Source organism: Sturnus vulgaris, chromosome 20, assembly GCF_052056855.1.
Source record: "Sturnus vulgaris isolate bStuVul1 chromosome 20, bStuVul1.hap1, whole genome shotgun sequence".
Lineage (NCBI taxonomy): Eukaryota > Metazoa > Chordata > Aves > Passeriformes > Sturnidae > Sturnus > Sturnus vulgaris.
In genome coordinates, this window is record NC_142262.1 from 985,388 (window position 1) to 1,011,275 (window position 25,888).

At 65.4% G+C, this 25,888-nt stretch overlaps 2 protein-coding genes across 8 annotated transcripts in view; one reads left to right on the forward strand and one right to left on the reverse strand.

Moving 5' to 3' along the window:
* Positions 1-3,083, forward strand: part of BAIAP2 (BAR/IMD domain containing adaptor protein 2) — a 36,964-nt gene extending 33,881 nt beyond the window's left edge. For all 4 annotated transcript variants that reach the window (XM_088176720.1, XM_014887462.2, XM_014887459.2 and 1 more), the window contains one exon: positions 1,173-3,083. In XM_088176720.1, coding sequence (XP_088032846.1) covers positions 1,173-1,242 — 70 coding nt within the window. In that variant the 3' untranslated portion in view covers positions 1,243-3,083. The remainder of the gene's footprint in view (positions 1-1,172) is intronic.
* LMTK1 (lemur tail kinase 1) lies at positions 2,920-22,799 on the reverse strand. 4 transcript variants are annotated; one of them, XM_088176715.1, is made up of 14 exons: positions 22,708-22,799; positions 13,724-13,857; positions 12,678-12,819; positions 11,800-11,879; positions 11,566-11,684; positions 10,997-11,084; positions 10,787-10,920; positions 10,027-10,111; positions 9,255-9,376; positions 8,980-9,129; positions 5,842-8,899; positions 5,551-5,719; positions 5,134-5,361; positions 2,920-4,997 (listed from the first exon to the last, which is right to left on the reverse strand). In XM_088176715.1, the coding sequence occupies exons 1-14, from the start codon at positions 22,790-22,792 to the stop codon at positions 4,969-4,971; spliced, it is 4,623 nt and encodes a 1,540-aa protein (XP_088032841.1). In that variant the 5' UTR covers positions 22,793-22,799; the 3' UTR covers positions 2,920-4,968. The 4 variants fall into 4 exon arrangements, with proteins under 4 accessions (XP_088032841.1, XP_088032842.1, XP_088032843.1 ...); XM_088176716.1 differs by lacking the exon at positions 22,708-22,799 and adding an exon at positions 22,236-22,359; XM_088176717.1 differs by lacking the exons at positions 12,678-12,819; positions 13,724-13,857; positions 22,708-22,799 and adding an exon at positions 11,994-12,180 and having other exon boundaries at positions 11,800-11,874.
* Between the last annotated feature and the right edge of the window lie 3,089 nt (positions 22,800-25,888).

Consider the following 25,888-nt stretch of genomic DNA (forward strand, 5'->3'; position numbering starts at 1 on the left):
TCTTTTAAGGAAAGAAAAGGCGAACGTGGAGAGGTGAGGGATGGCAGAGAGGGGGCCTGGGGCTGACAATGAGTGCCTGTCCCAGGGGGGTGGATGTCCCAGCATCTTCCTTTCTGCTCTGGGAGATGGCTGGGGACATCCCAAAGCTTCTGGGGACACCCCTAAACTTTTGGGGACATCCCAAAGCTTCTGAGGACGCCTCAAAGCTGCTCGGTCCAGGTGCACACGGTAATCACAGCACTTTACCTGAACCCACGTCAGGGGAGCAGGGCTGTGCCCCCACGGTGGGCGACCAGCCTGTGGGACCTGACCTGCTTCCACTGGGGACAGGATTTTGTGTGGACCCCTGGGGAGGGCTGGGGCAGTGGGCAGATGAGACAGAGGGGCTGCAGGGAGGACAGGGAGTGCTTGGTGGCTCTCCAGGCAGGCAGAGGGACCCCCAGAGCTGCCCACACCCCCCAGGAATTAACTCCTGCTGGGAGAGGACAGAGGGCACCTCCTGGAGAAGGGGTAAGGATGCTCCCTGTGCCAAGGCAGTCCTTGTCCCCTGTCCTGGCCAAGTGACAAGGGCAGCAGGAGGGTGCTGGGGACACCCCAGGTAGGTGGAACCCCAAGGTCAGTCTGTCTGGGCTCTGGACTGTGACAAGCTCACGCAGGTGTCCTCAGTCTCCCACACTCTTCCTCTTGGATATGAACTTCTGCAGAGGCAGCACAAGGGCTCTGCAGGAGCTGCCAGCTCTGCCCTTGGCCAGGAGGTGAAGCCATAACCCCGTGCTCCAGGGCTGGCTGATCCTGCAGTGCTCCTGGCTGTGGGAGCTGTTTGAGTCCAGCCTTGGAGGAGGCTGGAGCAGCTTCACTGGTCCCCGGTGGCATCCCCAGCTTTAGGCTGAAGGAGAGCCAGGGAGGAGAACAGAACATCCCCCTGCACTCAGCTCATCCCTGACCCACCATGGCTTAGCTGGGACAGGAGATGAGAACCGGGGGCAGCTCAGGCAGCGGGGGCAGCTCGGCCTGGGGCTCACAAAGCTGAGCTTTTCCAGTTTAACCCCTTCCCAAACGCTGCTGGTCCCGTGGTGTCGCCCGTCGCCGCTCGCTGTGCCGGTGCCCGTCCTCTCCGGGCCTCCACCCCCTGTTAACTCTTCCTTCCTCTTCCTCTTCCTCTTCCTCCACAGGAACCCCTTTGCCAACGTCCAGCTGAAGCCAACGGTGACAAACGACCGCTCGGCCCCGCTCATCAGCTGATCCGGGAGCGCTGGCGCCCGCCTGGCACTCGCCACCTCCTCCTCCTCCTCATCCTCGCCGCTGCATGTCCAGCTTCCCAGGACTCCATTTTTAGGCGGAATTTATTAATCCTGCTGCTTTGAAAGCCAAAGGCTCAAGCTAGTGCCCTAGTTCTCTCTTCTCTAGACTCCCTCGGTGGCAGAGGGTCACGGTGCTGCCAATGTCACCTGTCCTTGGCCTGTGCTAACGAGCGTGGTGGCACTTCCCAAAGTCAGGGCAGCATGTCCCAGAGCTGGGGTGGCTCCCAGGCCCAGCAGCAGCTGCTGTGGGTGGAGAAACGGGCTCAGCTGGAGAACAACTCTCCATGGGCTCACAGTGCTCCAGCAGTGGCAGAGAGGTCACTGTCCCCCTGCTCTCCCTGCCCAGACCAGGCCAGGCAGGACACTGGGACATCCCAAGGGATGGTGGCAGCCACAGGCAGCTCCCACCAGAGCCCGGGTGGCCACCCCGTGCTCCGGGCTGGGACAGGGCAGTGGGTGCAGCCCCCACTGGGACGGGGTCAGCTCCAGTCCCAGAGCTCCTGCTGCACCAGGATATTGCAGGGAATTACGGTACTGCTGTAAAATATAAGCTAGGAAAAAAAAACACTTGTGGAGGCCAGGGCAGTGTGTGAGTGAGCCTTGGGGTGCCCCTGCTCCCTGCAGACAGGAGCTCCCATCCGGACCTCTTGCTTGGCTGTTTGCTCTTCCTCTATTCCTAGGGCTGCATGAGAGAGAGAGATAGATAGAGATAAAATATATATAAATATATATACACACACTTGCTAAGCTTATTGCTGGGGGTGCCCACGAGCCAGGTGGCTCCCACAGCCCTTCCCGCAGCTTCTGAGTGACCAGGGTCACATCCTTGCTCCAAAAACAGGGAGAAGAAAGTTTCCAGGCAGGAACTGTGTCTCCCACGGCTGAGGGGTTGAACCCGAGCAGAGTTTTTGCTTTTTCCGTTGTATTTCTCCTTTTTTGCACTTTCTGATCACTGGTGCAGCATGTCCTGGTTCCCACAGCCCGGGCAGTGGGTGCTTGGCTGGGCACAGAGTGTCCCCAGCCCAGGGGGCTCAGTCCCAGTCAGATGTGGTGGCTCATCTCTCCTGTGTCCCCTCGGATGGGTTTTCCAGCTCCACTGCAGGAAAACAGCTTCTCCTGTGACCACCCAGGCTCCAGCTCTGCACCAGGGCTCCCAGCTCCATGATGTGCCTCCTCTTCCTCTCCCAGGGCTGCAGCAGATGGGTGGGGGGCCAGACAGGGCAGGGGGGAGGGAAAGGGCTGTGCTGGGGCACTGGGTGGGACAGGGCTGGTGGCCACAGCCCGGGGTGGGGACAGGCCTGGGGTCCCCTCGGCCACTGCGGTGTCCTCTTCCACCCCCGTGCCAGGGGCTGTCCCCTGGGCCCCCCAGGCTGCCACCCTGGCTCCAGCCAGCCCCCGGGGGCTTCGCTGCACCTCCTGGCTCGGTGGCACCTGGAAGACGTAACCTGAAATAATTTTGTGTGAGAAAACGTAATTTATGAGCAATTCAACCTCCCCCAGCCCTCCCTCCTGCAGGGCTGTCCCTGGCCAGAGGCTCCTGCCTGGCCCTGGAGAGGGGTTTGCCCTCCCGAGCTGGCTCCATCCTGGGTGCTGGGCAATGATCGGGGCAGGAAACGGCTTAAGATATTTTAAAAACTTTATTATTGGCCCGATGAGATTTGACACACATGCTGGGAGCTGTATGGAAATCAGCACTGATAAAAAATACAGCAATTATGACCCGTATTGAGAAAATAGACCATGTAAGAAGAGCCTTTCTATTAAAAAAAGTTACCCAAGCCACAGCTCTGTCCTCATCCACCCTCCGGAGCCGGGACCTGCGGCGCCATAGACCAAACCTGGGGTGTGGGGTGGGGGCTGAGCCAGCACCCCTGGGTGTGAGGGCTGAGAAAACCCCCCGTGGTGTTGGGGGCTGCAGGGAAGGGGGGATCAGGGGGTAGGAGGGTGGGTGCTGCGGGAAAGGAATCCCAGGAGCATCCCAGTCCTGCATGGGCAGCACCCCTGGGTGCTGCACCCCCGGTCAGTGCAGGGGGTGGCTCCTCTGTTGTGAAGGAAAAGGAAAAAGCTCGGGAAAATTGGGGTGGGGGGGTTACAGGCCAGGTGAGGGCTTAAATAAAACACTTAAATAAGCACTAATTGCTCAGTAGGGGGAGGAACCAGCAGTGGGGGTATGGGGGGGCTGAAGTTGGGATCCCCCAAGGCCCTGGCTGTGACCTGGACTGGAGAACAGTCCCTGGTCCCCACAAGAGCCTCCTGAGCACTGGGACACAGCTCCAGGCTGGGCTGGGAGAGCTAGGAGAAGGGTGGTGAGTATGGGGACACCTCTGCCAGGCTGGGACCCATGGCAGTGCCAGGCTGGGCTGGGGACGGGCACATCCCATGGGTCCTGGTGCCAGAGCTGTGTCCAGCCCAGGTGGGATCACCCTGTGGCATGGAGCAGAACCCCTGGCAGCAGCCCCATCCCTGCTGTCTGTGCAGTGTCCCTGCACGGGGACACCCGTGTGCCCTCATCCCCCTGCACAGGAGCCAGGACAGGGGCGGGGGGGCTCAGGGGGGACATTTCTCACCTCAGGGTTTGGTCTATAGACCCCAAAAGGAACCAGCCCTGAATTCAAGGTTTCGCTCAGCTCCGCTTACTTCTATTTCCTTCCGGAAGCTGGAATTGCACAATTATCCTAAGCCTCGAATGAATTTAAAAAAAAAACCAAAAGAACAAAGAAACAGACAAAAAAAAAAGAAAAAAAAAAGAAAAAAAAACAGAACAAAGAACCACGAGCGCGCCCCCCTCCCCCCCCTCCCCAATACGTCTCTTTGGCAGCAATAACTTAAAATCGCATCAATGTGGGTTCAGTCAACAGCAAGTTTTGGTTTTGGGGTGGGTTTGGGGTTGGGGTTTTTAATAATTTTGTTTAAATACAAAAATAGGTTGGCAGGTCCCGGTGAGGGATATGCCCCCCACAACCAGCCCCCCACGTGCTGCTCCCCGCTACAATGGGCAAGGGTGCCAGCAGTCCTCAGGGTCCCCAGCTGGGACTGATCCCTGCAAACCAAGGGAGGGGAGCTCCAAAGCCATGGGGACCACTCTGGGCAGCCGGTGACACCCCTGGCACGGGGAGTGACATCCAGAGTGGCAGCAGCCAGTGGCCCCTCGGTCAGGAATGTCGTGGAGTGCCTCTGGGGCAGCCGTGGGGCCGCTGTGGGACAGCCAAGCTGCCACAAGGTGCAAGACTGAGCACACAGCACAGGGGAGGGGACAGCCCGGGAGGGGGAGAAGGGGTGTGGGGAAAAACCGCCTCGGGGAGCACACGTGGGCAAGAAGCCAAGGGGGAACTTCACTGGGGAGGACACTCGGCAAATGTTAGCAAGGTCAGGGCACTACCCTCGAAACGCTATAATTTATATATATATATGTATATATATATATATATAAGTGTCTATTTTACACGCACGCTCACAGCCACACGCACACGGTGTCACCGTCACCCACCGCCTGGCCCCGCGGGGGCCGCGCCGGCCCCGCTCCCACTCCAAGCAGCAAACGAGTTCCTTCCGATAAAAATCTGCCTAAAAAAAATCTGCCCAGCGGGGTGTGGGAGCCCACGGGCGGCCCCCGCGCCGTCCTGCGCCGCCCCGGTGCCGGGGCAATGCCGGCTGTGTCCCGGCGGGCTCACTCCCGGTCACCGTCCTCGCTGCTGCCTGCAAGGAGCCCAGAGAGACATCAGAGGGTCCTGGTCCCTCATGGGACACCAGCGACCGTCCCCATGGCTCACAGTGCGGGTGGCACCGGGACACGGCAGGGGCACCCACAGAGCAGGCCCCGGGGGGGACTCACCTCCTATGGAGTCCATGTCCGAGTCGGAGACGTGGGTGATGGAGAACCGGGACACCGGGGCAGGTGACACCGTGAACCGGGAGAACTGGATGGGCAGCACCTGTTTCTGCGCTGGCACCAGGGCGGGCACGGCCGCGGGGGGCTCTGCTGGTGTCCCTGGCAGCGAGGCCACCAGGGACGGCTTCACTGGCATCAGTGGGAAGTCATCGTCCCACTCGAAGCCACCGCCTGGGATACAAAGTGAGGGGGCTGAGCCCTCGGTGAGGGTTCCACCATAACCTCTGACCCCATCACCCCATAACCTCTGACCCATGACCCCATAACCTCTGACCCCATCACCCCATAACTGCCTCCCCATAAGCGCTGCCCTCCCACCACCCCACAGTGACGGGTCCCATTAAACTCCTGCTCTCTTACTCTCCTCCGAGGCGTTGCCGTCCGAGGAGTCGTCAGAGGCTCCGAGCCTGTCGGTGGGGCTGGGGGGGCTGCCACTGGCGGGGGGCTGCCCCGAAGGCGAGGGGGGCTGCCCCGAAGGCAGGGTGGGCTCCGGGAAGCTCTGCTCAGCCAGCTCCCGCGTGGGGCTTTCCTGGGGATGAGAAAACAGCAGGAAGGAACCTCACTGGGGGCACGGCTGGAGATGGCTCCCACCACCAAAAGGCAGTGAAACCGTGCCCAGCACCCAGCTCTGGTGTCCCCCAGGGCACCCACCTGGTCGAAGAGGTAGATGGTCACGTCGTCGTAGAAGGACACGGCCTTTTTCTTGCGCTCCAGGTCCTCGCAGAAGGACTCGGACAGCAGGCTGGGCATCTTGAGGAGGCTGCGCAGGTTCCGGCCGCTCTGGCTCTCGGCCACCACGATGGGCACGGCCGCCGGCTCCTCCTCGCTCTCCTCGCTCTGCTCCTGGATGTTGTAGCAGCGCAGCTCCTCATCCGACTCGTCGCTGTCTTCCGTGTCCTCCTCCTCCTCCTCCGGCTCCTCGCGGCGCTCGGGGGCAGCCGGGGGTGGGGAGAGCCCCGGGGGTGACTCTCCCCCAGGGAGCAGCGTGCTGGGACCCCCCGGCGCATCGCCCGCCCCAGTCCCCTCCAGGGGCAGCCCCAGCTCCCCGAGCGCGGGGGTCACAGTCTGTTTGTCCCCCCCTGTGGCTCCCCCGTGTCCAGGGACGCCCTCGGGCACGCAGGTCCCTCCAGCAGCTGATGGCTCCCCAGGGCTCACTGGCACCGGGGTCAAGAGGAAAGTCTTGGGGGTCACAGAGCCCGGGGGACAGGTGTCTGTGTCAGGGCGCGGGGGGCTGCCCGGCACCAGCCCCGTGCCAGCGGGGCTCTGCTCGGTGCCAGGTGCCTGCTCCGGTGAGCTCTCGGCCTCTGTCCCCACCCAGTCCCCCTCCAAAGCCACCGCCGCTGGCGCGGGCACCGCCACCGCCACGCCAGGCGCTGCCGGGGGGCTGCCGGGTGCCCCCGGCGGGTGCAGCGGGTCCTCTCCTCGCCCCATGTCCTGCGCAGGGGAGCGGGGACCCTCCTCCGCCTCCGGGGTGCGGGACCCATCGCTGTCCCCCTCGTCCTTGTGCCCGCGCTCGGCCTCGGCGTCGCAGTCGGAGAAATAGGCAGAGTCGCGATAGGGGCTCTTCTCGGCCAGGCCGGGCAGTTCTGCACTGGGCAGCCGCGTTTCAGGGGCCGCAGCCTCGCCCTCGCCCCCCGGCAGCCCCGGGGGCGGCTTTCCCAGCTGGCTGAAGGCCTCGGGCTCTCGGGGCTCGTGGGGCTCCTTAAGGACGAACTCGGGGGACTCGTTGTTCTCGGTGTCGTAGCCGCTGTCCAGGGCCCGGGCTTGGCCGGCGGGCGCGAAGGCTCCGGGGCTGAGCACCTCGCAGGAGCTGGCGGTGGAGGGGATGTCCAGCGACTCCAGCGAGTCCGGCGTGCCCACCTGCTTCTGCAGGGACCTGAGCGCCGGCGCCGCCTCCGCCCGCTCCGTGTACTCCCCGGAGAAGTCGGTGAAGACGCCGGAGGTCAGCTCGGCCGTGTCCTCGTCGCTGCCCTCATCCACGCTGGGGAAGCTGCTGCTGGAGAAGGTCTTGTCCGGTGTCCGCTCGGCGTCACCGGCGGCACCGGAGCCGCTCTCGGGCACGGCCTCCGCGGGTGTCTCGGCGGGCTCCGGTGCGGGCTGGGCTCCGTCTGCGCCGGGCTCGCCGGGGGGGCCGGGGCTCGGAGCGGCCGTGCCAGCCATGGGGGGAGCGGCCTCCCCCGGCCCCGCGGGGGCCAGCGGGCTGCGGGCAGGGCTTCCCCCTGCGGCGGCCGCACTCTCCTCGGGCTGGGCATCGCGCGGGGCCCCCGGCGCAGGTGGCGGGGCCGCGGCGGGGCCCCGGGGAGCGGCGGGGCTCTCCGCCAGCGTGCCGGGCTGCGCGGGGCCGCAGGGTGATGAGTCACGGCCGTGCCAGGCCTGCCGCCGCGGGGAGGGCGAGCGGCACGGGGAGGAGGAGCCGCCGGCCATGGCGAGGGGCTGATCCTGCCGCGGGCGGAGGAAGTCGTGTCCCGGTGGGGACCCCCCGAGCTGGGGCTGCCCGCGAGGCACCGTGCCCAGCGGCTTGGCCATGAGCCCGCGGAAGGTGATCATGCGGCGGTAGCACCAGCTGTCGCCGGCCGCGGGCTCGCGGGGGCTGCCGCCGCCGATGTTGTTGTTGGAGGAGCTGTTGGAGGCCCAGGGGTGGCGCTGAGCCTGGGGGCTGGCACCGGCAGGCTGGGGGTCCAAGGGGGGGCTGTCCTCACCCAGCTCCACCGCCACGCAGTCCGGCGGGGCCCCCCCGCCCGGCCCCGCTGTGCCCCCGTACCCCGCGGGGCTGTAGGCGCAGTTCCCCGACGGCGACACGCCCAGAGGGTCGGCAAAGACACCGGGCTGGAAGGCGGGGACGGGCCAGTCCTGGCTGCCCGGCTGGGGGGGCTCCTCCTCCAGCAGGTACCCCTCGGCCCCGTGGCTGGGGGACGGCTCGTAGCCCCTCGGCTCCTGCCCGGGGCAGGGGTAGGGGTAGTACTCGGCGCACTCCCAGGAGCCCTCGGCCGCGGGTGCGTGGCCCAGCAGCGGCTCCATGCTCAGGGACACGGTGGGGCTGCCATCCGAATCGTAGGTGCCCCCGCTGTGGCCGCCCTGCGCTCTCCAGCAGCCCGGGGGTCTCAGAGCCCCCTGCTCGCCCGCCGGGCTGTAGGTGCACATGGCGTAGTCCAGCTCGGCGCTGCCCTCGCCGGGACCCTCGATGCGGATGTAGTACTCGCTGCCCAGCGAGGGGCTGTGGGCGCCCAGGATGGGCACCACGCCGGGCGCTGGCACGCCGGGACAGCCGGACGCCTTGCACTCGTAGCAGGACGGGGACACCCCCAGGCTGAGCCCCGCTGTCGTGGCCGGGTAATAGAGGTCGTGGTAGCGGGCGGCGCTGCTGGGGCTCAGGGACCCCAGGGGAGCCTGGAAGTGCTCGGTCTTGGTGTGCTCCCACTTGTACTCGAAGTTGAGGCCGTGGCTGGTCTCCATGACGGTGAGGATGTCGTCTCCGTCGGAGGGGAACCCGTCGGCAGAGAACTGCTCCAGCAGCGGGAAGGACGAGAGCTCGGGGCCGTGGTGGCTGCCACTGGCGCTGCCGTTAGGTTTCATGGAATTCCAGCGCTTCTCGAAGTCCTCCTCCGCCTCCGTGGCCCCCTTGGCGCACAGGTAGGACAGCAGCAGGTGCACCTCCTCGGCCGTGGGGCGCTGCTCGGGCTGCAGCCAGCAGAACTGCATCACCTCGTACCTGCCGTGGGGAGCAGGCGGCGTCAGCCCGGCCCCCGCCCGTGCCGCGGGGCAGGGGAGGGGGCGGCTCGGGCTCCTCACCAGCGCTCCGACAGCGACAGCTTCAGCTGGGGCTTAGGCAGCTTCAGCTGCTGCTCCTTGATTGCGTAGGCCAGCACTTGGCGGTCAGAGTAGTGGTCGTAGGGCTGGCTGCCCAGCTCAAACAGCTCCCAGATGGTGACGCCCAGCGACCTGCGGGCACGGTGCCATGCTGGGGGTGCAGGGAGACCCCCGTCCCACCCCCGACCACCGGCCCCAAAACCACCCCGATGCGTCCCGTAAGGCTGCAGCCCCCCGTGCCCCCCCGAGCCGCTCACCAGACGTTGCTGGCCTTGGTCTGGTCCACCACGAGCAGGTTGCCGTGCACCTCATCGATGAGCTCGGGCGCGATCCAGCGCAGCGGCACCCACAGCTGGTCGGCCGTCACGAAGTAGTCGTCCTGCCAAGTGTGCAGGGTCAGTACGAGAAGAGAACGTCAATCCATGGCGTCAGGGACCGGCCACACCGCGGCACCGCCACCCCCCGCCTCCCCACCCTCCAGCACTGCCCCCAGATCTGCCCCCAGCCTGTCCTGCTCTGCTCCTGGCACCTGCTGTCCCTTGTTGCCTCCCCTCCTTCCCTCCTCTGCTCCCCCACCCGAGCCCCTCCAGACCCCCAGTTCGGCAATCCCAGCTCTGCAGGAGCCCTGGGCAAACTGGAGCAGGACACAGAGACAAATGGATGCGTGGGCAACCCCAGGCTGTGCTGGCAGCTGCCTGCAGGGACCTGTGCTTGGCAGAGGGGCACGTCTGGACCAGCCCAGGCAGAGTCACCCCACTGGGTGGGTGCCAGGGCGCTCGGAGGGGCGGGGGGACCCTCTTTCATGCTCAGGGGGGCACAGCGGGTGGCACTAAGGGTCCCTCACAGGGTGGTGTGAACCCCCCGGCACACCAGCAAACGCAGGGGTGCCCCGACACCGCTGGGGAGGGAGATGTGTGCCTGAGAATGGGGGAAGGCTCAGCCGGGTCTGTGCCAGGGTGGGTGTACGTGGGGGTACCGCGGGACCCCAGCGCCGCCCACAGCCCCCTCCTCCCTCCAAACCAGCCTTACTTTGTACTTGCAGTGCGAGAGCCCGTAGTCCCCGATCTTCACGGTGAGGTCGGCGGTGAGGAGGCAGTTCCGCAGGGCCAGGTCGCTGCCAAGCAAACCCGGAGCTGTCACCGGCACCGAGAGCTCGGCGAGCACCCACCGGAGACCCGGCTGGGGCAGCGGAGGGACCGTTCCCCTCCCGGCTCCGGGGCTGTTCCCCACTCGGCTCCGGGGCCGTTCCCCGCCCGGCTCCGGGGCCGTTCCCCTCCCGGCTCCGGGCGTGCCGATAACGCGGCTCTCAGTGCACAGCAGGAATGCCTGAGCGGCCCCAGCTGCGCCGCTGTCCGTCCGTCCATCCGTCACACGCCGAGCCAAGCAGAAGGCGGGTGTGTTCCCGGGCAACGTGAGCCCTGGCATGCGGCCGGGCTGCCGGGCGGCTGCTCGGGCACTGGGCGGGTCATGCAGCCCGGAGCACAGGCTGCCCTAAGGGAGTCCCTCTCCAGCACAGCTCGGGGTCCCATTTCCCCCTCCCACAGCTTGAGCACCCTCGTGGGGACCCACCTGCAGAGCCAGGCTGAGGTGGGGACACTCCGGCGGCCCCCGATGGCAGCGCGCCCCCTCCTCAACAAAATCACTGATGCTGGAGTCTCCGTCTGCAACTCACTCAGCACCAGGATATTGTTGGGCAGGAGGAGCAGTGGTGGGGCAGGAGCCCTGGCACGTTGGGAACCCCCCCATCCAGACCCTGCATTGCCCCCCCCGGGATGCCAGGCCAGCCTACCTGTGGATGTAGTTGTTCCTGTGCAGGTGCAGGACGCCGCAGGCCACCTCGCACGCCATCCTCTGCAGGGTCAGCAGGTCCGGGGTCATGGCCTCGGCCCCCCGGCAGCTCCGCAGGTACCCCTTCAGGTCACCCTGCGGGCAGTGCCACTGTCACCCCCCGTGCCCAGCACCCACGGGGGCACCGCGGGGAGAGGGCACAGGGACTCACCAGCGGGCAGAACTCCATCACCAGCAGGTACGGGGTGACCTCGGCGCACTGGGCCAGGCACTGCAGCAGGTTGGTGTGCTGGAGGGCTCTGCGTGGGGCACAGCAATGGGGGTTTGTGCATCACCGCCCTGCCTGTGCTGGCACTGGGGTGGGAGGGTTGGTGGCAGCCCCCCGGGCACCATTGCCCTTCCTGTGCCATGGGGATGTCACCAGTCTCCCAGGAGCCATCGTCCTGCCTGCACTGGGGCTGCCACAGGGGCTGACGGGAGCGGGTACCAGCACGTCCCAGCGCCCGGGATGTGTCACAAAGGGACATTTGTTCAGCTGTGCTGGAGTAGGAGCAGCCTCATGACCCCCCCTGGCCCAGCTCTGCCCATGACCTCAGAGCTGCCCCATGCCACGGCCAGTGGCTCCGCAAAGCCCTGGTCCTGCCACGATGTAGGGACAGAACTGCCCCAGAGCTCGGCCGGCACCTGCAAGGGGCAGCCATGGTTCGGTGGCACGGAGTGGATCTGCCCCCATGCCACAGCCTCCCCGCTCCCAGCACTGTGGAGTGACCCCAGAGGTACCTGTAGGGCTGCGCTTCTTCCAGGAACTGCATCTGGTCCTGCACGCTGGCACTCGCCTTCAGCTCCTTCACCACCACCTGGGTGCTGCTGATGCCCGAGTTCACCTCGCCCAGGAACACCTGGGGCAAGGGACAGGCTTGTCCCTCCATCCACACCCCAAACACCCCTGGCACAGCCAGGGCCCCGTGTCCCACCGGGGTGGGGTGTCCGGGGGTCCCTGGCCCCTGGGCTCACCTTGCCGAACCAGCCATGCCCGATCTCCTTCAGGTACAGCAGGCTCTGCCGCCCCAGGTCCGCCGACTTGAGGAGCTGCACTGTAACAGAGCCCATCCAGCTGCCCGTGTGTCCCCCTGTCCCCCTGCCCACACATCCCCCTGCCCACCTGCCTGTGCTCCCCACCAGTCCCAGCCAGTCCCTGCTGTCCTCACCGTGCCACCCGCTGCCAGGCTCTCTGCCCCCCCAGGATGCTCCGGAGCATCCATGCCCAGGAATCCTGCATCCCAGGCATCCTCTTCTCCAGGCATCCTCCCACGATCAGGGGACGTGGGGTATCAGTGTCCCCAAACGGGATGGCAGCAGAGCTGGCTCCCTGCCCCTTCTCCTCCGCAGGGTGTGCAGAGCTGAGCCCAGCACAGCGCTGGCATTTAGCCCCTGCCCGGCCCCCCCGGCACAGTCCAGCCCCTCGGGAGCCCGTGCCAAGGGCAGGCAGCAATGGGGCCATTGTTGGTCCTCTCTGCCCCCCCCACTGTGGCCATTCTTTGGGCAGGGAGTGACACAGGGCAGGAGGGGGCACAACCAGGCGCCCCCCACATTCCTCTCCCACTCATGGGCTTGTTTACATGGGACCAGGACTCGTGGATGTCACCGTTCAGGGTGGCCGTGTCCTGTCCCACCCCGGTGCTGCTCCCCTGGGCTGGGACACGCGAGTGCCTGGAGACAGGGACAAGGGACCCTCGCACAGGGGGACCCTGCAGCACCCCCCAGCTGCCTGTCCCCTGCCAGGGCTGTCCCTCCACAGCAGGGAAGACTCAACATCCCCACATCACCCCGTGCCCAGTGATCAGAGACCCCCAAACGTGGCATTCGGGAGTCCTGGCCCCGCCCTGGCTTACCTGAACGTCCCGGCTGCTTGGCCATGGGCAGGGACACCTTGGTGAGGGGCAGGACATAAACCTCGGGGCCATGCTGGGGGGCAGGCGAGCCCTGGGCCGACAGCTCGGTCACGTAGTCGTCCCCCTCGGCGTTCTCAAACTCCTGGTGCAGGGTGCAGGAGGGTGACACATGGAGCAGAGACAACTGACCCCGTGAGTTCCCCACTGCTGGCAGTGCTCTGCACACCCCTCAGCCCCGCCAGGCTCAAGGGGGCCCAGAAATCCCACCCTGCCCGCACACGGGGAGAGCACACCTTCCCCACCGTCCATGCCATTACCTGTCTGTGCCACCCCGGCAGCCCCCGGCTCCCAAAAGCCGCCCGGGCGAGCAGGTAGGCGACGGTGAACATCTCTCCGTGCCAGGCTGTGCCTCATGGCGCTGCCAGCACCACACCGTGTGCCATGTGCCACCGCGGGCCATGCGCCGCGTCCTGCCGGACACCGGCCCGGCTGCGCACCCCTAAATACGCAGTGCGGGGGCACCGGGGGGTCACTGTCCCCCCCCCCCGGGCACGGCGAGGTGCTCCGGCGGTGTGGGACGTTTCACAACACCCGGCGTGTCCCCCCCAGCCTGACCCCCTCCCGCCGCGGGCGCCAAAAGCCTCCACAAAAATCTCAGCAATTAGGGAAAAAGCGTTTTCTCGGCACATTCTGTGCCTGTGAGGTCAGGGTGCCTCCCACCCTCGGGGGCGTGCGGGTGGGACCGGGCCCTTCGCCATGGAGCCGGGAGCACGGATGGGTCAGGATACGACCCCAAGGATCCTGAATCCCACAGATCCAGGCTCTGTGGAGCTGGGATCCAGGATACAACCCCCAGTGAGCCCCGCAGCCCCGGCAGGCAGTGAGGGGCTGGACCCACGGCTATCCTGAGCCAGCACACATCCAGCCCTGGCGCTGGGGCTGAGAATTCTGCACCAGGAACCTCCAGACACCTCCGTGCCTCTCTGGGTCCCTGGGAACCCCCCACCCTGGCCTGGGGAACACCCCCACCCGGGCCCTCAGCTCACCTTGAAGCCAATGTCCCCCTTCTTGCAGCACAGACAGGCCAACATGAGGAAGATGAAGGTGAAGAGCCCCGAGAAGGAAACGGCCACCACAGCCAGCGAGGAGGACCAGGAGAGCTCACTAAGGGGGGTGCCGTCTGTGGGGACACGAGGTGGTCAGGCTGGGGGCACCAGGGAGGGGTCAGGCTGTGCCAATGGGGTCATGGGATGTGGGGGCACAGGGGGGCAGTCAGCGGGAGCAGGGTCCCAGTGTCTGTGTGCCCCCTTCAGTGGGGAGCCCAGGAGGGACTCCCTAAAGCCCAGGCAGGACCTGCATGGGGAGTGCCTTGTCCCCGTGGATGCAGGGGGACAATGACACCCCGTGGACAGGGGCTGAACCAGCTCAAGGGTCCCAGGCACCCCCACCCAGCTGAGCCCCAGCCCTTGGATTTGTCCCCCGGTGGGTTTGGCCACAGCATGGTGGCATCCCAAGGCTGTGGGAGCTGCAAGGACAGGAATTTGGTCCCATGAGCTGCCAGGCCACTGGTGATGGGGAAGGGACATGGCTGGACTGGCTGGGCACTGCATCCACTGGGCACCAGCACACCCCAAATCCCGGCACCTGCCACCCCACTCCAGCTGTGCAGTGTCCCGTGGGGTGGCAGGGCACACGGTGGCCACGGTGGCAGCGGAGGTGGCCACGTCACAGCTGCCCATCCCCAGCAGGCCCCGCTGCCAGCTGCAGCTGCCACATTACTATTCTACCCAGAGCCTGCCCAAACAACCGGCGCCGTTGTGGTGGCAGCAGCCGGAAAGTCGTGGCACTGCCAGCGGAGCCGGTCACCAGAGACCCCCCAGAGCCCCGCGGTGCCCGGCCGGGACAGGTGCCCTGTGCTCAACCATGAGCCTGGCACAGACCCCCAGCGGTGCCGTGGTCCCTGCCTGGGTCACCAAGCCGGTGCCGAGCCCCTCGGGGATGCTCATGGCACACACGCGGCTGCAGCACGTGGAGCACGGAGCATCCCTGTCCCTGTGCCCTGGCCACGCTGCCCTGCTCCAGAGCTCCACCACGGGCTCCTGCGTGTCCTTGAGACCAGCACCTGAAGGGCACCGGGGGCTGGGGAAGGTTCTGCTGCCCTGGTGGGCACCGGCACTGCCCGGCACCACGCGGGGTGGGCACAGGGCACCCTGGCTCCCAGCATGGCAGTGAGTGGCCCCACGGGCCTTGGCACAGCCCAGCCATGCCAGGGAGCAGGGAAGGAGCTCCAGAGCCATCTTCTGAGGCTCGGGATGCAAAGCCGAACCTGGGAGGAGCGGGGGGCGGCGTGCCCCCCCTTCCAGCTGGTTTCCATGGTGAACACACTTTGTACCGCCAACGTCACCATTTTCCCTGGATAGTGGGACAGCAAAAGAGAAAATGACTCACTGAAAGGAGCCTTTGAACGGAACGGGGAGCAGAGCACGGGGACGGGAGCCCGTCCGAGGGGACCGTCAGCTGAGCTGCCCCTCAGCTCGGAACTGGAGGTTCCCAAGGAAGAACAGACCAGTGCGATCCGGCTGCTCCTGCCTCGGTTTCCCCACCTGCACAACCTGGGAGGCGTGACCAGCCCAGACTGGGCAGGGGCACCACCAGTGCCATGACTCAGTGGCATCTTCCCTCCCTGTACCCACAGCAACGGTGATGGGAAGTGTGGCTTCATCTCAGATGCCAAATTATCCCCAAACCAGGTCAGATGCACCTGCAGCAGCAGCTGCTGGAGCACTGGAGTGCAGGGAACACCAGGACACAAGAGGGACAGAACACAAGGGACACCGAGGCACAGGGCTGGCTGAGTGCAGCCTGAAGTACCCCAGGACTCTCAAGAAAAACCGGGGTCCCCAGCACATCCTGCTCTCCATTCCCAGGCTCTGCCTCCCACTCTCCCAGCAGGAGCGAGGTCCCCTGGCACCGAAGCCGTGCCCTCCTCACCACGGGAGTCAGGCTAAGAACGGCCAGCTCGGTGCATCCCCCAAAACTGCGGCATCACCTGCAGCCCCTCTACCCAGCACCACCCAGCGCCCAGCACCCAGCGTGTCCCACTCTCACCCGGCGGGAGGAGACTGCTGGGGGGCTGGTGGCGATGGGATGGTGGCCACAGCGCCAGGGACACTCGCCCCAGCCTCACACCCAGCCCTGGCACACGGGAGCAGAAGGGCAACGGAGGACGAGAGGGGATGCCCGATGCTGTGGGGTGTAACGGGATGCAATGGGATGCAGCGGGATGCAGCGGGATGCAGTGGGGTGCAATGGGATGCAGTGGGGTGCAGTGGGGTGCAGCAGCCTCCCTCCCACCCCACACAAGCCACCGCGCACCCGCAGCCGGCACAGCCCCGCCCGTGTTGCCCCCCCCGCCTGTTGCGTCGCCCACCCAGCGCAGGTCGCGGCCGCAGCGCGGGCTCCGAGCGGGGTCGGGCAGAGGCCGGAGTGTCCCGGTGCCGGTGCCGCTCACCCGGAGCGTGGCCGTCCCTCTCCCGTGCTGACTCACGGCGCCGGGGCTGCCGCGGCCGCCGGGCCGGCCATGGCCCCGCTGCCTCCGGCCGCCGGCGGGGCGATGCTGCGGCCGCCCGGCGATCCCGGCGATCCCGGCGATCCCGGCGGTGCCGGCGGAGCCCGCCCGGCCAGCAGCGGCTGACGTGTGCGGAAGGGCCGAGCCGGGGCTCCCGCAGAGCTGGAGGCAGCCCGGGGCTCCCGAACCGGGCGAGGCCACGGGCACAGGCACCGGGGCACGGCGCACCCCGAGCCCCGCTCCCACCGCGCCCCTCCCTGCACAGCCCGTGCCTCAGTTTCCCCAGTGGTGATTCCCAGCTGGGGTCATCCAGGAGCGGATGGATGCTCTGGCGCCTTGGGAGCGTGGTCCGTACATCCCCCCTGCCCTCTCGCCGCACACCGCGGATTCCAGCCTGGAAACATGCCAGATCCTGCTGGGAAAGGTTGGATTTGGGCAGGGAGAAGGGCAGGATATGGGCAGGGAACAACGCAATATTGGGGCAGGATTCGGGAGAGATTTGGACAGAAGCAAGGTAGGATTTGGGCAGGGAGCAGGGCAGGATTGGGGCAGAAAATGGGGCAGGATTGGGGCAGGACTAGGGCAGGATTGGGATGGGATTTGGGCAGGATCAAACACTCATGTCCCTCAGCCCCATCCACTCTCCCGAGGCAGGCACAGCCCTGGCATCTCGTTAATCCCTGAGGCCATGGGCAGCTTCCAGGGAAGCAATTTCACAGCCCGCAGGACGCGCGCTCTGCTCGCCCACACGCACCCAGGCGGCACAAAACCCCCGCTGCCATTTGGGGTGTGAGCACAGCCCGGGGACTGTGCAGCTCTGCTGGAAACTGAGGCACCACCAGGAACAGGGACGGCCCCTCTGAGCTGTGTCCCTGAGCCTGGAAGCCATGGAAGCAGCCGTGCAGCAGGGACGGGGCTGGTGGTAGCCACGGTGCCAGCCAGGAGCCTGGCACGGAGCTGGTACCCACAGCATCCTGCCCTGGGGTGCCTCAGGATCCTGCATCCCTCGCAGTGGTACCCAGAGCCTCCTCCACCGGGCTGCTGTAGGATCCGGGAGCAGGGAGCAGCACCCTTTGTCCCCTTTGCTGGAGACCTTTTCCCACCAGGAAGAGCCAGAGCCGTTCGGGCAGCCTCTCTGGTGATTAATAGATCAGTTAATTGTGAATTCCAGGCACGCCTGGCTAATCCCTTCTCCTTCTGTATCTTTTAACGTGGCGTATTTCACCAACAGGATTGATTCTGCCCTTTAATTCTGGTTTTACCATCTAGGGCTGAAATAGCAGCAAAAAAAAAATAAATAGGTGGAAAATAACAGAAAATCATCCATCATTTTCTGAAGCAACGAAATAAAAACAAGGACTGTGCTAGGGACAGGCCGGGCTGAGCACACACCACGCGTGTCAGCCTGATTAGGGACAAAAAAATCAAGTTCCTCCATCAAAGCCCGCCCTGATGCAGAGCCAAGAGCCAATAATTCCCTCTGTTTCCACGGAAAATAATACTAATATTATTATGATAATATAATTATTATAATGTAATTCTAATAATATTCTATACTGTAGTAATATATAGTAATAATATACTATTATTATATATAGCATATTGGAACTGTGTACAGAATTATATATAGAATTATACATTGAATTACATATATTGTATTTTTATATATAATTATATAGTCTATCTGGATTATAGAATTATTAGGATTATAATAATATATTGTAATAATAAATAAAAGAATATTATAAAAGGCACGCAGAGCAAGACCAAATTGATGATTTAAACAGAACTCTCGTGCTTGGTGTTTTAAGTGAGCGTTGAGTGGGGCCGTGCCATGCCAGGGCAGTGCCGGGGACAGTGCCACACCGGGGACAGTGCCACACCGGGGGCAGTGCCACACCGGGGGCAGTGCCACACCGGGGACAGTGCCACACCGGGGACAGTGGCCAGCACGTGGCACCGGCCCCGCCGAGGCTCTGGCAGTGCCCAGCAGCGTTTACGTAACAGCGGGAGCGGCGGCGCGAGCGGGGCGGCCTATTTATATCCAAAATGCTCCTCGGCGTTATGAAACCTGGAGCTCCGGCTCCAGAGCGGGGCCCGAGCAGGAGGGGGCCGAGGGGTGAGCGGGCACGGGGTGCCCTGGCACAGGAAAGAACCCGGGTTTGGGGTCTGGCTCTGCCCCCCAGCACAGCCCAGACCCCACTGCCCTGGCACCGCAGGGAGCAGGGCTTGGTATCAAGGATGCTCTGGGCATGTGGTTGGCACCTCCCTGCCACACGTCCACCCTTGGGTCAGTCCGTGGTGCCCAAATCACCTGTCACAGGAGCACACAGACCAGGGCGAATGGAAAATCGCTCCTTTGCCATGGCGGCGGCTGAGGGTGGGCACAGGGCACCCGTGAGCAGCACAAAACCGCTGAGGTATTTTGGAAAGGTGAAGGGCCACGCTGGCCTGGCAGCAGGACACCCTGGCACAGCTGGGACGGGAGCCTGGGCGCTCGTGGATGCCCTGCCCAGCCAGGCGGGCACTGCTGCTCCTCTTCCTGCGTTTGCCCACACTGGAATTTTCCTTCGCTCCAGTAATTAAACAAACGGCGTTAACCCCGCTGCTGGCACCAGGCTGCAGGGAGGACGTGGACGTGGCTGGCAGAGGGGAAGGGGTGGGAATTGGGATCCCCTCAACAGTCTGGGCTGCGGGACAGTGGCTCTGTGGGAAATCCTGTTCCCATTCCTCCAGTGCCTCCCCAAACCCACAATCACCAAACGCTCACTGTCCCTTGGCCGGTTCTGAGCTCCACCACGAGCCCAGCACCAGCTCTGGAGCATCCCAGGATGTTCCATGTCCCCCCAGGATGTTCCATGTCCCCCCAGGATGTTCCCTGTCGCCCCCAGCATCCCCGATCATCAGGGCCTGGGGTGGCTCTCGGAGCTTGGCCGATGGCAGTGATGGCAGTGGCAGCCCTGAGACGGCTGTGCCATGCTCTGATGGTGTTTCCCGGGCTGTCAGGGGGATTAATGCCCACAGGAGATTCATTTTCCTGTCAGTGGGCACGCTGAGTCAGCACACAGCAGCTCCTCTCCGGGCCAGCCCTGTCATCCTCCAGCCCCGAGACACGGCCCCGTGGGGTCCCTCTGGCTCAGCCCACTCCGGGAGCAAATTCCCACTGGGGATGTGAGGGGCACTTGCTGGGGCAGGAGGAGAGTGTCTGGAGCCAAGCCCAGCCCTGGAGTGGCAGCAGTGCACGGCCAGGACCATTATCCCTGCATCCCACCCTCCCACCCTCCCACCCTCCCAGGCAGTGGCCCCAGCGCCCCTTCACTTGCCAGATCAGTGCAGCACAGGGTGGGAACAGGCTCAGCCATGGCACCAGAGCAGCCCAACTGCCCATTTGACCCAAATCCTGGGATTTTCCAGCCCAGCAGTGGGATGGTGAGGAGGTGACGTCACACCAAGGAAAAACCTGGGATGCTGCCTGACTACAGGCACTGAACAATAAACACAGAGCCCTGCTGGATGTGCACCCCTTGGCTTAACCCACACCTGGCACCGTGCTGGCAGTGCCAGTGCTGCCCCACACGCCCTGCTGTCACCAGGGTGCCAAGGTTTGGCTCGGGCTGCACAGCAAGGGGGGCACTGGAGCCCTGCTCTGGCTGGGAGGGCAGAGCCACGGGCTGCCCTGGCACAGGGTGTGCCAGGCAGGGCCGGGAGTGCCGGGCAGGGAGCCCGTGAGTCACAGTCCCGCTCCCCCCGGCAGCGCGGGGCCCTTTCAACCCCGGCATATTAATTTCTCCTAATTGGCTTTGACAGGGATCGGTGTCAACGTTCCAGAACACACCCACCCGTGTGCTTGGGGCAGGAGGGAGGGAGCAAAGTGACACCCTCAGGGAATAGGATCCTGGCTCTGTCCCCTCACTGAGCCAGGTGGAGCCTGGCTGCCCTGATGTGCTGTGCCAATGTCATCCCCTGTGCCAGGACAGGGGGGCTTGCCAGATGTCACCCCACGCTGCCTGCCCCTGACATCCTTGAGGGCACCAGGAGTCACCTCCTGCCTCTGTGCTCAGCTGCTCTGTCCTCCAGCCCAGAGTGCCATCCCCCAGCGGGAAACATGTGGCAAGACAGGACATCGGGCACAGTGCTGCCACCACTGTCACCTCCCAGCAGAGGAGCTCCTGCTGCCCTGTCCCAAATCCCCTCTGTGTGTCCAGTCCCACCGTCACCTTCCCCCTTCTGCCTGCCATGGTCCCTTTGTCACCACGGTCCCCCAAGTCCTTTCCCATCCTTGTGCCAGGAGCAGCCAGAGGCGCCAGACAGGGAGCACCAGCACTCGCCACGCTGCTGTCACCGAGAGCCTGGGGAAAGGGATGGCAGCAGGTGCCAGGTGGACCCAAAAACACCGGGCTGGGGGGACCCCCTGCCCTCCCTTTTCCTTGACTCCCCAGGGTGGGAGTGGGCACCCGATTCCCACAGGAAGCTCAGGAGATGTGGGGTGCACGTTGGGTCCAGTCCTCTGTGCAGGAGCCTCTCCAGGCCTGGCAACGGGAATGGGTGAAGCGAGATGGGAACCAGGAGGCTGCAGAGCTGGGACCCTCCCCCCGAGCCCCCAGCACCTGGGAGGGAATGAATCCCTGGCAGAGCTGGCACAGCCTGAGGCAGATGTTGGGACAAGCCAAAACCAGCAGGCGAGGCCGGAACACGGGCAGCTGCACTGGCACATCCCTGTGGCACCTCCGCCCCAGGTGACACTGCTGTCACTGTTCCATGCCACCAGGCCACCTATGGCCCAGCTTCAACAGCAGCTGCTTCCAACTGTGCATTTCCAGGGAATGCAGGGCCAGGAGGAGATGCTCCCTCAGCAGCACCAGGGCGCCTGAGCCTCTTCTGTGCTGTCCCAGCTGTGGTGCCATCGTGCCCTACAAACTGCTTCCCCAGTTCCTCACTGGCACAAGCCAACCCCAGGGAGCCAGGCTGGCACAGGCAGCCACGATGCCACACAGGCAGGAGCTGCTGCCACATGGACCGAATCCACAAAGCCGTGAAATCCAGAATCTGGTTTGTTCCCCCCCTGAATTCCTCTCCCGGTGCTGGTGGGTGGCAGCTGCACGGCAGCGCCGAGCCCTGGGCCTGGCAGCACAGCGACAGGCAGGGATGGGAACAGGGCTGAAGGGTTCTGAAACCAAACCTGCCTTGAGAGCCCCCAGGCTGGCAGGATTCGCCTGGAGCGGGGCCACACCAAAAACCAAAGCAAAATCTCCTCAAGGGCTGAGCCGGGCAAACGGCTCCGTCCCGGCACTGCCGCATTTTGGATGTAAATAACGAGATTTTAGAAGCAAATTACGAGCAGCTGGGGACAAAGTCCCCGTTCGGTGAGTCCTGGTGCGGCTCATTTCCAAATCCCCCCACGGATTCCGACCGTGCGCAGCCGGGGGAGCGGGAGCAGCGAGGGAAGGAGAGACCGGGGAAAGGAGGCGGGGAGGGATGCGGGAACCCGGTACCGAGAGCCGGAGCCTTCGGCACCACCGTGCCGGGCACGGGCACCGTTCCGCCGCCTTCGCGGTGCCGGAGGAGGCGCCGGGAGCGGCGGGAGCCGACACGCGTTATCCCGGGCTGGTAAACAAAGGGCCGGAGCCGAGCGCCCGCCGGACGCTCCCACGAGGGGTCCCGGTGCCCGCGCGGTGCCAGCCCCGCACCGGGAGGGACACGAGGGGCGGCGGTGAGGGGCGGCTGCGGTGGCCGCAGCCCCAAAAACGCAGCGCAGTCGCCAGCCCCGCGCTGCTCCGCGGCTGCAGCATCTTCCTGCAGCTGCGCCGCGGCCGGAACACGGCGCTTACATAACGCCTGCGCCCCAAAACGCCGCTGCCGTGCCCCCGCACCCCAGCGAGCCCCGCCGGCTCCCCCAGCCCCACGGGGCACCCTCAGCCCCCCGGCTCCGCGGCCGCCGCGTGTCTCAGGCGGTGGGGGCTCAGCCCCGGCTCCGTCTTCCTCCCTCTCACCATCACCATCCTCCCTTGTTGTTATTATTCCGTTTCAGTCGCGGAGATGCCTTCAGAGGCAGCGCAGCCCCGGGATTCCTCCGCGCTCCAGCCCGCGGAACAAAATGCCGCCCGGCTGCGGCAGCGATCCCACCGCGCCGCCACCCCGGGATGTCCCACGGCCACCCCGGGATGTCCCACGGCCACATCGGTGTGTCCCAGCACCACACAGGGGTGTCACACCGCCACACCGGCTCGCGTCCGGCTGTCAGAGCCGGGAGCCCGCTCAGTGACATTCCCGGCGATGAGGGCGAGGGGATGGATGCTCTGTTCGCGGTGCAGCGCGATGCGGGGATGCTCGTTCCCGGTGCACCGGGAGGGGAGCGCGGGCAGCCGGTGCGGGGCTGAGCCGAGCACACGGCGGAGCACCGGGGGAGGCTCGGTGCGCGCTGGGGGGGTGCGGGTCCGCCAGCCCCGGGGCTGCGGCACTTACCGGGGTCGAAGTGGGAGCTGAAGGCGAGGCTGGGGCTGAGGAAGGCGGCCGCCATGGCAGCGGCGGCGGCGGGGAAGCGGCCCATGGCGCGGCGGCGGCGGGAGCCCCACGGCCGCCGGCTGCCGCTGGCCCCGCGCTGGGCACGGCGGCGGCGGCGGCGGCGGCGGCGGCTCCTCCTCCATGGCGGCCCCGCGGCCCCGCGCCCCGTGCCCCGGGGAGGGGCCGCGCCGCCGCCGAGCAGCGGGACCGGGCGGGCGGGGGCGGCAGGTGGCGGAGCCGCAGCCCCGGGACCGCACCGGGACCCGCGTCCTCCCCGCCGGGATGCGCCGCCGCCGCCCCCGCGCGGTCCCGCCGGGATGGATGGGGTCCATAGGGGCCCCCCGGACCGGGACGGGACCCCCGAGGGGCAGCCACCCCCGAGAGTGGGGACGGGATCCCCCGGGAGCAGGGCTGGGATCTCCTAAGTAAGGAACTGCTCCGGCTTTGACCCATCCCGGGCACCGCGAGCAGGGATGGGGCCGGGGATGGGAAACAGAGACAGGATGGGCAGCTCTGCCCACAGCCTCAACCTGCCACCAGCCCCCCCTCACACACACACCCTGCACCCCATCTCTGCCCCTGTGGCCCAGCACAGCCTCACCCTGCAGCCCCCCAGTCCCATCCTGAGGGGGAGCAGAGCCCCCAGCAGCCCCAGCCAGGCCCAAGTTGTGGGGTCCCCCTTGGGCTGGGGGGCTGCCCCATGTGGGGCCATGGCTTGGCCTTGCCTGCTCGATGCCACAGCCCTGGCACATGGGAGTGTGCCCTCCAAACACGGGATGCTCCAAAACCCAACAGTCCAAATTCCTTGGCAGGGAACATCCCACACCCCCCCAGCAGCTCCCAGCCAGACCCTGGCAAAGCTGTGGGTGCCATTGTCACCGAGCCCACCTGGGAACCAGGCTGGACTTTCCTTCAGGGTCACGGCAGGACCGTCCTGTCCCATCCTGTCCCGTCCTGTCCCATCCCATTCCAGGGAACCCCTTTGTCCCACCCCAGCTCTGAGCACGGGGCTCGCACATCCCCACTGCCAGTTTGAATATTTAAAGCCAAATTTTGCGTACACGATTAATTTTTTACAAGCCTTCAAGCCTGCACAGAACAGCACCACGCTGCACATGTCACGTCGCCACAAATAGATACAGGCCTGGAAAAATTACCGGCTGCTGGGAGAATAAACACGTTGGAGCCAGTTTCTCCCTTCTCCCTTGCCTCCGCGTTTCTCTCTGGAGCAGCTCTGTCCCACAGGACCCCCCAGTCCCTCTGCCAGGAGGAGCAGGTGACTGCTGGTGCCCCATCACTCATTTTGGAGACCCCCAGCTGGGATGCAGCTTATGGGCACCCCATTGCTCCCATTGTGCTCTGCTCCACTTGGTCCCTGGTCCTTTCTGGATGTGCAAATGGCCATGATCGACATATGGGACACACTGAGCTCCTCCATGGGCCTCAGAGCATCCAGGAGGAGGATCTGTCACGGTCACCCAAACCCAGCACCTGCCCTGTGCACCCTGCCACTTGTCCTGCTTCCCACCACATTTCCAACGCAGCTGTAAAAAGGAAAAATCCCAAAGGAGAATCGAAGCCCAAGGCCCCAGGGAGCCTCTCAGGTGCAGCCCTGAGGTCGGGGCTGTGGAAGCGCTGGTCCAACCCCGGCACAGGGTGGCACCGGTCCCCTGACATCCCCTCCCGGCCGGGGCAGTGCCGCTGCCGCCGCCCCAATTAGCAGGGGAGATTACAGATCCTTCCCAAGGGGAGATTACCCTGCTCGGATCCTGCCACTCGCTCCGGCTTCTCGGCTGATTTGTCTGGGGCTGTAGCTAATCCCCTCCCGGGCAGACACCAGATTGAGCCGCGATTCCCGTGCGGCGGCTGCCAAAAGCCCCCGGTGCTCCTCCTGACCTCCTTCCCGGCACCGCGGCAGGCAGCGGGCTCCGCTCATCCCCCTAATCCCGGGGCAGCCGGGGGGAGAGGGGCTCGCTCCTTCATTGGGGATCTTTGGCAGAGCCCGCAGCGGCCGCACAGAAGCCGCCAGCCCGGCTGAGCTCCCGCGGTGCTCAGGGACAGGACAGGGACAGGACACGGACATGCTCCTGCCACGCAGTCCCGTGGGACCCCCGGGATGCGGGCGGGGGGCGCAGGCACGGGCAGCCAGCCGGTGAAAATCCGCATCCCCGTTATGCAACGGCGCTGATGTATTCATGCCTGAACCGGGCACTGGCCTAGAAATTAGCCCGGGCGATGCCGGGGAGGGGCCGGGAAGATGCCGGAGCCTCGGGGAGCGGCGGGAACCGGGCCGGGCACACCCCGGGGACCGCGGGTGGGTGTTCACCCCACAGTGGCGATGCCGCACGGGGCTCGGGGTCCTACAGTTGATCCCCTGGCCGGGGACTGAGCCCCTTTCTCCCACGCCAGATCTTCCAGAGCCGGGGGCAGGAGCCGCTGGGGTGGCCCACGTGGAGGCTGTGCAGGGTCGGAAGCGGCGCTCAGGAAATTCCTTGGAAAAACAGCAAGAGCCGAACAAGCGCAATGCCCGACCTTTCCCAGCTCACCAGGATGAGCTCCCCAGCCTGGCACAGAGGGGAGAAGGGAACAGAGACCGGCACGGCCACTGCTCCGCTGTGCAGGACCCAGCCACTCTGGAGCTGCAGGAGCGGGTCGTGCCCCACAACACCCAAATGCAGTGCCAAAGCACGGGCAGGGATCTGGGCCATCCACGGGCTCACACCGCCCCCGGGAGCTGCAGCCAGGAGCCCACGCTGGGACAAACGCCAGCGTCGGGAAGTGGTCGAGCCCTTGCGCAGCTTCCTGCGGTGACAAAGGGTCCCTCTGCGGCTCCATGTGACCGCGGGGGCTCTGGCAGTGCTGCCATGGGGCAGGGGGAGGCTCCAGCCGAGCACAGGGACGAGCAGGACGGATGGGAAAGACCAGGGACTCTGCTGAGAAAACATCTGCCGGCCCGGGGGAGGGACCAGAGCGGCTGCACACTCCCGGAGAGTGCAAACAGAGAGGAAACAGATGCCACCGGCCCAGCCCAGGCATTTCCCGGCCCTGTCGGGGGGGGGGTTGAGGAATGTGCAGGTAGCAGAGGCTGTGGGATCACATCCTGCCCTGGATCCTACTGGATATTTCAGTTTAGAACAGGAAG

Bases quoted from the DNA above. Each gene is read 5' to 3' on its own strand.
- LMTK1 (XM_088176715.1), bottom strand. From the start codon at position 22,792: ATGGGCCGCTTCCCCGCCGCCGCCGCTGCCATGGCGGCCGCCTTCCTC. The intron at 11,685-11,799 runs GTGAGCCCAGGG...CCCTTGCCCCAG, and splicing joins GGCATGGCTGGTTCGGCAAG to GTGTTCCTGGGCGAGGTGAA. The intron at 10,921-10,996 runs GTGAGTCCCTGT...CACTGCCCGCAG, and splicing joins TGATGGAGTTCTGCCCGCTG to GGTGACCTGAAGGGGTACCT.